Source organism: Rhipicephalus microplus, chromosome X (genome assembly GCF_043290135.1).
Source record: "Rhipicephalus microplus isolate Deutch F79 chromosome X, USDA_Rmic, whole genome shotgun sequence".
In the NCBI taxonomy this organism is placed as follows: Eukaryota; Metazoa; Arthropoda; class Arachnida; order Ixodida; family Ixodidae; genus Rhipicephalus; species Rhipicephalus microplus.
The window spans coordinates 163,977,945-163,989,973 of NC_134710.1; the positions used below are offsets into that span (position 1 = coordinate 163,977,945).

General features: G+C 43.6%; 1 protein-coding gene across 2 annotated transcripts in view; it reads left to right on the forward strand.

Moving 5' to 3' along the window:
- Positions 1 to 1,150: 1,150 nt before the first annotated feature.
- Galphao (G protein alpha o subunit) overlaps positions 1,151 to 12,029 on the forward strand; it is a 133,992-nt gene continuing 123,113 nt past the window's right edge. For both annotated transcript variants that reach the window (XM_037428504.2, XM_037428502.2), the window contains exons 1-2: positions 1,151 to 1,445; positions 1,726 to 1,768. In XM_037428504.2, coding sequence (XP_037284401.1) covers positions 1,328 to 1,445; positions 1,726 to 1,768 — 161 coding nt within the window. In that variant the 5' untranslated portion in view covers positions 1,151 to 1,327. The remainder of the gene's footprint in view (positions 1,446 to 1,725; positions 1,769 to 12,029) is intronic.

Genomic DNA, 12,029 nt, shown 5'->3' on the forward strand with positions numbered 1-12,029 from the left:
AAGATGAAGTTTGCATTAGATACCACACGTGTGATTCGAAAAAAAGCGACTTTTTTAATTATTCAAAGAGCTTGCATAATTCCCCGTCTCACACTGAATGAAATCGCGTGAAAGTGAATTTATTCTAAACGTACAATGACACAGAAAATGTAACTGTAACAGTGCTTACTTTTGTAATGTAAAGGTAAGGTGATAGCAGCGAAACAAGGTCTTATTTCATAACAAAAGAATGAGAAGAAATGTGTTAAAACACAAATAATCGTAAAAATGTGCTAATCATACCAAAGACAGTCAGAAATAAATTAAAAAAAGAATCATAATATTACTCGTTAAGATGAGGAACTGTATAATCCGAAATTTAAAAAAAATGTTATCTAATCATAATAAAAGCGGTAAATTTCAATTTTTTCTAATTATAACAATGCTAATCAGTAGTGTTAATAAATTTATACAGCGTGTATACAATTTGTTTTCTGTTGTATCCACACAGGCAGCTTTGGCAGGTGAGGGTAACAAAAAATTTATTCTGCGTCGGTAATATATAGATAAGTTTAGATCTCACTAGATTATTCTGTTTTTTAAAGTTAAATGTGGTATATTCTCACAGAATACTAAATAGGCAGCTTCTATCATAATACGGCGATGCTAAAAATTTGTGGCACAAATTATAATGGGAATAACCGTTACCCAATAAATCAGCTCCCAATGTTTCATGAGAGAACGCTGTGCTAGTTGTTCGTATTGGTAGAGATTATTTTTTATTTATTTTTATTTTTGCGAAATGCACTGTCCACGGATCTGTGAAGCTGAGGCACTGGCAACAATGTATTATCACTCTCATCTTTAAAAGAGTCGGAAGAACATGTCAGCGCGCTTGATGGGGGTTGATGAGACATTTTGTAAGACTCCGGGCACCACGCACGTTTTCGATAGGGCCGTTGTTGGTGGGGACAGGGGCGCTGAGAACAGGCAGCGTGCTTAAGCGCGCTTCCGTAAAGCGCGGGTCTCGCTGCCTCGGGCGCCAAGCAGCCGCTCCAAAGAGCGGCGCCACGAGCGGGCGTCGCGCAGCGCCGGCGCAAGATGGCGCTGAGGCTGACGTCACGCTGGGGCTCGAGCGTCGCCTAGGCGACCGTAAACTGGGTCCGGAGCGTCGATTGGCGGCGGCTGTGCCCGTGCGAGCGCTCATTATCATAGAGCTGCGGAAAGCCGCCTGCCCGGCTTCAGGGTGCTGTCGTCGCCTGTGCTCTCCGGCGAGTCCAGCGGCGTGTGTTGCCCAGCGCCGCCCACCGCGGGATCGCGCCCAGGAGCCCTGACCGCAGCTTGAGCCATGGGCTGCGCTATGAGTGCCGAGGAGCGGGCGGCGCTCGCCCGCAGCAAGCAGATTGAGAAAAACCTCAAGGAGGACGGCATCCAGGCCGCCAAAGATATCAAGCTTCTGCTCCTCGGTGAGTGGCTTCTCCGCCTTGCCGCGCTGCCCGGCGGCACAGCTCTCCCCCGAGTGCACGCGCGGCGGCTCCCCGATCCGGCCCGGAGCGTGCCCTATGGCTCTGTTCTGGTGCGTTTCGAAGGGCCGCGGCTTGCCCCAGGGGTTTGCCGACACCGGGTACAAGCATGATTAGGCTTAACGCACGTCATGGCGTCCATTGTGGCAATGGGGCAGTCATGGCGTCGCGCCACCAATACGCCCCATGTCGGCGCACGCTCACGTCGGACCCCTTTTTCCAGGTGCGGGGGAGTCCGGCAAGAGCACCATCGTCAAGCAAATGAAGTGAGTTGGCTCCGCCAGTCTGTGCACGCGGCCGCCGGGGACGCGTGGCGGTCGAGCCCGGCCGCCCTCCCCTGCGGCCGACCCGGGATCCCTCTCTCTCTCGTGACGCACGCGGCCCCACATGATCGATAAACACGACGCCGCCATCTTCCGTTCCGAGCATGGCGCCCCTTGTGCTGGCCTCGCCCAGGCACACATCTCTGCACGCGGACTGTGTGTGTGTGGGGTGTGTGTGCGTGTTACACTGCTGCCGCGCCCCGAGGCATACGGCCCGACACCCTGCACGCTTGCCACCCCGCGCGCCTGCCACCGCTGGTGCTCTGCAGCTGAAGCCGGGGGCAAGCGACGTGGGCACGCTCCACTTCGGCTGCAGCACCAGCAGAGGCCGGCGTGTTGTCACTATTGTCGTACACCGTTGACACCATCCATACCTGCGTACGCTTTGCCGCATGACCTTTCACAGCTCTCTCACACTTGCAAGCCGTAGGTCTGCTAGTACGGCTGCTAGGTGGCTTTGCGTCTCCAGCATGCTTTCTCCCGACTGCGTTCCTCTGGAACACTCTGCGCTGGCAGTTCACAGTGGGTGTAATTAGTAATGCCACGGAATCGACCATGCCATGTGAAGTATGATTGGGGACCCAGTACAACCAGCATAGTTGCGTTTCACGGTCATGGTTATTGTGGTTACTCTTTTAACAAGGGGGCCCTTCGGAAAGCTGAGTGCGAGGACTTTCTGTGGGGTGTGCAAAGAACTCGAGCGTTGTATTCTTTTTGGACCCGAACAACGAAATAAGTCTAGGCAATATTGAGTTCAATCCGAGAAGAAGAGCCTCGCGGGCGCGAATCTAACGCGACTTTCTCCTTTTGTTCGGCCTTCCGGTGAGGAGGAAGTGATGGATAGCGGGAGCAGTATGCGTATTGTTCTCAGTGGAAAAGGAAATACTAAATGTAGGAATCACTGTATTTGTCTCGCGTTTGGGGTTGACACCTGAACTTTCCGTGTTTCTCCCCCGGAGACGAGTAATCAGTATATCGCTACAAAATGGATTCTTTTCTTGGTACTCTTCATTTTCCTTTAGGATTCGCACGTAATGGTAAGCACCTATAACTTGAAGCTCTTGCACCCTCTCTTCGTTTATGGCTTAACACTGTTAGATGACAGCGTACAGATAAATGATGACTGGCGTTCGTCGCAATACACCCAAGAGACCACAATGCCCTTACTGTCCTTTGTACACAAGAGTAGCAAAAATTGTTTCGTGACCATGTATGGAGAGATATGCTCGCGTCAAAAATATTTACCGAGCTCAAGTGTATACATTATATCCTAACGTTAATTTACTTGAAGCAAACAACAAATGACAAGGACGTTCGCACAATCTTGTGTAATTTTGGAAGTAAGGAATGAAGAAAGAAAGGAAAAGAATGTAATGGCAGGAGGCAGGGAAGTGAACCAGGAAAGTGTCATGTTGCTTAACCTACACTGGAAGAGTGGGAAAGGGGGCAAAAGATGAGAGAGAAGGAAAGAAAAGAGAGAAATGAGCAGTAAATGAGCTGGCGTGTGCGTGTAAAACTGCACCACAAGTAAGATGACTTTATCTAAAAACAAGCAACGAAACCGTCACCACGACATGTTGTTCATCATGTTGTTCAACAACATTTTTGAGGATGCCAGAAGGCTGCCACTTTCTTAGCTGCGCGATTTGTTGTAGTTAAAAATTGGTGGTTCGCATGCCTTGTCATACATTCACTTATATTAAAAGGTTGCTTGGGAGACGAAATGATTCGACGTCATCGACAAACTCGGATGGTGAGTTTTTCTGGCCACGATATTCTACGCTCAATTATGTCCAGTGAATGTTGCTGCCATTTCAAATCATGTGTTGTTTGGACCTCCACTTTTGAATGTATTGCTTGGTGTAGACAGAATTCGTTGCACAACACAGTCCATGCATGAAAAATACTGATATTTGCATGGTGCGATACTGCTTGGGATCCGTGCATGTTCATACAGTGCCCGATCAAATCCATCTGTGTGCGGAATTGATGCTGGAAGACCTTATTCGACCATGATGATACAAGCTGCTGTGGGTAGATCAACAAAATAACACAATGTGCGGAAAACACTTTACACAGTGCTTCTTACTAGCCTCTTTTGTGCAAGAATGATGCCGATAATGACGCAAACACCATGCCCCAGAAAAGAATGAGTCTCCTAAATGTGGTCGTAGTGTAGTGGAATTTCGTAAGTAAGGGTTTTTCACTACAGAGAAAGTACGTCTATTTTGAGGTTTTTCAGTATTGCTCGACACCCGCGGTCCTCTCGCGTATGAATACTGATCAAGATTGTGAATACCTTTTCTTCCCATCATATCACGACAGAGGTCACGTGTGTTCTGTGCCTTGTCAATGTTCTCACCGTGCTGAGTAGGAAGGAAACGTATTATTTGGTCACATGAAAAGCTTACAGTTTTTTTGCCACCAAGTTGCTCAATAACGCTTGAGTTTAGTCAGGCTTTGCTGTTATTCTATATATCCTTGCCAAGAAAAGTACGAACTTCACCACCATCAAACATGCTTTCACAGGGCATCACTCCAAGGAGGGGGGGAGAGAGAATGGAGGGTGTTAACAGTTTAGATTTTTACACTAAAAAGCATTAAATAACATTTTCACCAAACAGTGCTGCGAACTAACTGGCATTTGTGGACATACATGGTCAGTGGTTTCGTTCTTTTTTATCTTTCGCACACTTCACTGGAAAGCGCGTTTTGTCTGCACTGACAAGGCAGACAAAGCCCGTGCTGGTGAAGTTTCACAGTGGAAAATTACATTTATTTACATAAATATTTTATTTCTAGAACGAATATGCATAACATTCGTGAAAGATTGTAAAGAATTTTAATAATATAAAAAGCAGAAGCGAAGGATAATCGGTCGTAAACAAGAAAATATTTCCCTTGTACTAGTGACGTTAATTTATAGACACTAGCCTGCGAATGTTTCAGCTTCGGGAGCTTCACAATTGCGATTCATGTTCTAGGTTTTTACTGTGTCATAGCTACACACAAAACCACCACCATTACCTGCACATCCACCTCCGGCATGCCATTTCTGTTGTAATCTATGAGACGAAAATAGTGGTAGCCCAAAAAGCTTGCTACCACAGAAAATTGTGGAAGCAAGGTAGTGCGCATCGAGAAGTACAAATACGTATAATCGTACAACGATAACAAGGAGAAAGAATAAAACGAAATATCTCCAATTCAGAAAGTGTCAAAGAAAAATATTGATACTGTGAGATACTAGGTGGGCTGCGTACACACAAGAAAAGAAAAGTAAAGCAGTATGACTGTCATGTTAATGGCCAATTTGTAACAGCGTGAAGATAACGGTACTCTGAAAAGACACAGGTAGTACACGCTCGGCTACTGACAGTTACAAATAACTGCTCCAATTAAACACGAATGGCAGTCCACATAACATGGGCGACATATTAACGTGCCACAACAATCAGCTACACAGAGAGTAGTTGCTGCACATTGCGAGTAGACGTACACAGCGCGTTAGTACATCAACTAAAGTAACGAGTCTGGAACCAACTTATACATGTGCGGAGTTCATGGGTGCGATTTCGACAAAAAAAAATAATAAAAAATAAATTTTCTGATTTGCATAGCGTCTCCGAGTACTAGAATTGTAGTATAGGCGTTTGGCCAGAGTTTTTAACTAAGTCTTCTATAACTGCTTGCTCTTGACGGTTCCAAGCACCGGAAATTCAATATATGCAAATAATGCCTCTGGCATTAACAAGAGACAAAGCATTTTAATCTACGGCAAAGGCAACGTGACTAGCATCATCGCATGTCCATTCAATCAATCAATCAATCAATCAATCAATCAATGAAGCTTTATTTTCATAAATAGATATATGCAATTACAGGGATTATTTGGACCGATAGCCTAAAGTGGCTAGTGGACGGTCCAATACAATGTGCAACATAAAAAAGTGTACAGGTCAGCTCTGAGGTAACAACATAAAAAAAACAATCATGTGATACAGATAACACAGTAATACATTTTTTCTTGCAGATATGCATACTTATTAGCTTGCAGCTAGTTTCTATACATAGGCACTTATTAAAAAAATACAATGAAAATCGAATCACACACACATGCTTACATGTCTTGACTCCACAGAAAAAATGATTTACATGCCATGCTGAAATTACGTGCCGTTTTAATCTCTAGGGGGACCGTGTTCCATATTTTTGTTCCACTAAACTGTATCAGTCTTTCTCCTTAAACATTAAAACATTTGGGCAGATTAAAATTACCATTCGAAGCATGTCGCGTATTGCGTTTAGGAATTGAAAAAAGATCAGCAGGCAAAGGTGAATTTCTATTAATTATGTTATTTACTGAAACAGCAATTTTGTAGTCACGCAACATCGGAACTGAGAGAATGCGTTGTGATTGGAAAATATTACTTACTGATTCACCTTGGCTTATGATTTTCAGTGTACGCTTTTGAAGTCGCTCAAGAGTTTTTAGATAACTGTTGTACGTCACACCCCACGATTGTCCATTGAAAAGACAGGGAAGAGAGAGAGAAGGTAAACACGCTCAGTGTGGCTGAATGGTCCTCATTTCTCCCGCTCTCGCTTGGGCTCCCGCATACCGCCTTTCCTCCACTATAAGGCGTCTGTCCACTGCTTGAGGAAAATGTCGACAGGCGTGTGATGCGGTCCTCGCTTGAACGGGCGCATGCAGGGCAGCGCCGCGACCTGCAGTGGCCTACTGCAAGGGTTCTCTGGTAACCATAGAGATTCTTGTAGTTTGAACGAAGATTCTAGTTCATATTTGCATGCAAGTGGCCTCCCGGCAAAATCATCGGGCCAAGAAGTGGTAAATGTACTCAGAATTGCGCTTCATGGGTGTGTTACTTCACGTGGTCTGCCGGCCTTATTTCGATATTAGACCTACCACATCTTATGAGCAGAAACGTGCAGTTATTTTTGTTAACCATCCGTGCTTAGCGTGATCTGTACCTATCTTCACATGATTACAAGGAAGATAATCACACGATGACCGGGACGACATATGTTCTCTGAGCTACGAGCATCCTCCATATTTACTGAAAATGCCACTTTGAACAGCATAATGTTGCCATGGCTCAGGCAGATCTGCTTGGTGGCCTTCCCCCCTTCCTCGGCTAAGTGCCGTGTCGCAATAACACACAGTTCACCACCCATACCATGGCGCTCATATTCACAAGTACAAAAAGATAGCGATAATGATAGCTATACTTCATGTCATAGGAGCTTGAGATCGTGACGATAAGAATAAAACGCCAAGAATCTTTTCCCTATGAGACCTGGGTGCCCAACAAAGACGCCATGGAAATCACAAATGCTCAGACTAATACCAAAAGTTCAGCAACCTCGAACCTTCGGCACCATGACAATACATTACGCAATGAATAATGGTGAGCAGCAGGTTATATAGATCGAATGAAATATAATTAGCCCGTTATCACCTGTCTCGAGAAAAAGTGAAGTGAAGCGTGTGTCATTCACAACAACAAAAAAAAAAAACAGCCTATTATTATTGTTAGATATGCATACATAAGAACGTTGAAGAAAGAGGGAGAGATCAGTCTGACAACAGCCACGTAAAGACACACCACGCACGTCTACTTTCTCTGGAGGAGAGAGAACGAGGAAAGAAGACAGCGCTTAATAGAAAAATAAGAATAGCCTAAGGGAAGAGAATACCGTGCATATGTAGAGACCGTGTTTTCCACATTGTAGTACGTAAGAGAACTTTTAGGTACATTTTTAATCGCACTTTGTGGTTTGGCTTTGGTTAGTCGCTTTACACTGGGACCACACACAAACACAAACGTCAACGGCATGTGCGCAAATACCAAAATGGCAGCAGCCGTCACATGCATTCAATGCGCTCGACAAAGTCAATTGTTATTTCGCTCGTTTCCGGCTGGCATGTGCGGAAGATGGTGGTGGCAATAATATCAAAGCAGGCTGATATCGCTTGGCAGAGGCCTTCCAAGATTTTTCTCGTGCGCAAATTACAGTAGAAAAGAGCACTCGCGATAGTTCTCCTACTGCCTTCAGCGTATATGATCTAATTTCACATAGAGGAGCGTAGTTTCGTAGAGTGACCTTTTGCTTAATACGAACAAAACTGGCACTACAAGCACACATGCAAATGCGACGCGTACTCACACTGTCTCGTGGCGCTTCCACACGTAACGTATCGACAGAGTATACACGTGAGTGACCTCGGCGAAGAATCGTTACTAGTGTTTTGAGCCATTGCAGTTTTTAGAATCCTGATTGACACCAAGTTTTTCATGCAACGCCAGTTCGGTTTATATGTGCTATCAAAGCAGAATCTCACTTACACAAAGCCGTTTCTTGATCCTCACTTTTTGCTGCACTTGAAGTTGTAAAGAGAACAAGGCGATCGTAGCAACACGCCGCAGCAAGAAGCCATAAAAGTAATTGCTTTATACGGATAAAGATCTACGACTGCAAATTCCAGGAGAGACAGGTACTGATTTAGCAGTCCTGATAGCATTGCCAGTTCAAAGGCTGTTATTAAACTGCAGGATGCTAGGCGTGGACCACAGCAGCCGGTAGCCTAGCGCTAAGGTGATAAATTTAGCGTCATAATAACGAAGAAGTAATGCTTACTGATAAACAGAGCGAAGTTGCCTTAGTGGCAGCAAGAATACTTGTTTATACTTGCAACCACAACATAATTCACAATATCAACATTCCAGACAATTGTCAGTTCAACTTGTAGCAAAGCATTAATAGAAAGCGTTGCAATCATGGAACCTGGAGTTAGCAAACACTATTTGAGAACTCCCTTTTATGTCACCCGATAACATACCTTCACTTCACCTCCTTCTACTATCCTTAAGCACGTAATGAAAAGAATATGAAATTGTAATAACGATACTACAGTTCCTATTTAGTATTCTGCTAGCACTTTTTGGAAACTGTGCAGTGCATAACATGCAGAAATTCATTGCCCATTACAAGTCAAAGACAGTGGCAGTTTGCGCAGCAAAACTTTTTCTTTCTTTCTTACTTTTACTGGCAGGTCTTGAGCCTTATCCACGTATTTTAAATTCACAAAAGTCCTAAAAGCTGTTACCATCTGTAAGGCCTCTTGCTTTTAAATATTTATCGAATAGTTACTAATACAACGGAAGAAATAGTGAGCAGGGCAACCGCTGGTGTAGTGATATTTTTGTTTAACGATATTGGCACTGCTTTTTTTTTTTGCTTCTTGTTCCTTTATACCTCACGGTAGCAAAGCTTGTGTGGAAAACCTCTACAGGAAATTTGCGAGGAAGCTTCTCTTCTGACCTTGCTGGTCAGTAGCTGACAATGCCTTATGTATGTTTTGCGCCTCACTACTTAATATATTGTGTACCGAGAGTAAACTTCCTCTTAGAGTTAGCAATTAATGTGTTACTGGTATACCGTCGGATGAAGGTGCCGCTAGCAGCAGGTATCACTTGATATACGAAGTGAAGGTGGACTAGAACTGAGGATGCACTTCTATAGCCGAAGCAAGCACTGTCGTCACACAACACTCTAGAAGCAAATTTTTTACCTTTTGTTGGCGACATTGGCTTCATTTCTATACTTATTCATTGCCTTTTCTCCCTTTTATATTTATAGTTCTCTATATACCAGGCACACTTGTGCCTCTTATTTCAAAAAGGAGGGTCACTTCCACTCTCTCTCGTACATACATCGTATGAACGTTTTGAGGCGACAAGCGTTTTAGTTAAAACAGGTTACTTCTGGATAGCACACTTGATTTTACTGTGGTACGCTTTGTGAAGCAGTTCTTTGCCTCCGGTACTGTCGTTTTTGATGGATAATACTTCTTGCCTTGGCAAACTGATGTCTTCATGTGCTTGTGTCTTGGACATAATCATCACATCTGTTGGCGCCTGTTCACTTTCACGTTCGTCAATTCTGCCGTGTTGGGCACGACATTGATGCGAGCACTTCGTCCTACTATTGGTGTTATTGCTTTCAAAACAGAAAACAGGAAACTATTCGAGTCTTATTTATAAGCCGAGTTTTGCCTCACGAAGACACGAAAACTGATGTTATTGACGAGGTATTTTACTCGTTCCGGCTACATCAATACGTGAACTTCATTCACACTACTTTTACCCATCGATTGGGAAACAATCGCCATACTTACCATTGTTGTATTATTGTAAAACCAACTTTTATCAGCGTTATTGTTATTTTTAGCCCGTCATATAAGATGATTTTATAAGCTTGACTAAGCAAATAACTCGTAATTGCGAGAAGAGCGGACGTAGCAGCCAAAGCATGCCCACTTGAAAACAGGCATTCGCGGAGGGTCGTATATCTTAGTTCAAGCTCGGACTGTTTATATAATAGTGATTTACGCAACATAAGGAAAGTGACACACTTTATTATAAGGTGTTCAAGCGCCTCTCCATAACCGCAATGACATGCATGACGGACTGCCCACGCATCGTTTTCGATATATGCATGCGTGCATCGATAGGAACCAACGTTTAACAGCACTCGTAGACGACGAGGCAAAGCATGGCCGCACTCGGGGAGGAAAGGATCTCTTTGCAGCATGCTGGTATGAGTGCTGCTTGTGGAGTTAGTGATGGAGGAGATGTTTACATCGCCAAACCTTCACAAAACTTCTGGCTATTAACTATTCACTTTTGAGCCCAAGTGGAAGTTTGGCAGCCAGAATTTTTTTTACGAGCGATACTCACATGACAAATCATCCACTATGTAACTAGGCATACTCCACGACGAGTAATGTTTCTGGAAGTTATATAATAATACCACACTTCGGTATCTCCTAAAAGGCCTTATGAGACAGGGCGGAAGAAGCGAATGCAAAGCCTTTTGGCTTCTTTACTCATATATGCTAAGAGACAAAATAAAATAGAGATTTCATAAATTATTTACGAAACGCAAGTCCTCTGTAGAATGAACTTACCTATCTAGAGTGTAATTTATAAACGATTGAGGGGATTTAAACAAATTGCAAATACTGGAGGCATACAAGAGCGCGCACGTGCTTTCAATGTTTATCGCAAAGATGAGCGCCAAGCAGATGCGATTGCGTGAAAGATGACTGGTTGGTTCTTTTATGGGATGTAACGGCCCAAAGTTACGCTGGTAATAAGAGACAGCGTAAGGAAATGCTCCCAATTGTTTACACCGCTGGGTTTTTTTTTACCATGCATAGACAGCAGACGGGTCCTTAGCATTTTGCCTATTTTGAAATGCGATCGTCACGGCCGCCATGCAACGTGCGTCATTCAGGTGATCAGTCAAGCGCCGTGACCTTCATTACAGACCAAACAGACGATTTGGTAACGCAGAACCTGATTGATGATAAACCACAAATTGAATTTGTTGTGAACATTAGTTTAATTGCGAAACACTTACCCCAGTAGTTCTCCCACTTTTGAAACAAAGAAAATCCGTAGGTGAATTCTAAAACGATTGTTGATTATTAGCAAAGGCCATAGATTGAAGCCACCACAGTGGCGCGCTTGCATGGTGTGTTGATTTGCATTATTGCGTCTCCAGCATGTATCACTCTGACATGTGTCAGTATGAGATGCTGAGCAAGGAAGTGAAGTTCGTTCAAGATTATTCTGAGACATTTTTTTCTATGCTCTTCCAGAAGGAAGTGTTAAAAATGCTGCTGGATGTACTAGTGGGTTACTGTAGTAATCATCGACACATAGTTAAATACAAGTGTTTTGTAATATTCTCACTTTATAAGACCTTGGACTTACGCTGCCTGCTGAAAATGGCTTTACAAAGCCACACAAAGTTAGTTTAGAGTTTTAAAGTATAATTTTTGTCATATATTTTATAATGTGAGACAAAGTATCATGAATATTACTAGGCAATATAGACAAAATTTCTTTGCTCTGTTGAAAAATAATGAGAGAAAGACAGGAGAAAAAGTAAAGGAAACGCAGCGAGGTTAACGAAAAAAAACCTCCAATTGGCTACCCGAGTATTTGGTAAAGGGAATTGAATGATAAAGAATGAAGCAGGAAGTCTTATAATACTACACGGTCATCACAGTAGCACTTTCCAAAAGTAGCATACCTACATAACCAGCGAAAACGTGTCATTCAGGCCGGTTTTCCTAAGAAACCGAGGCAATGGCATCATATCAGCTTGCGTG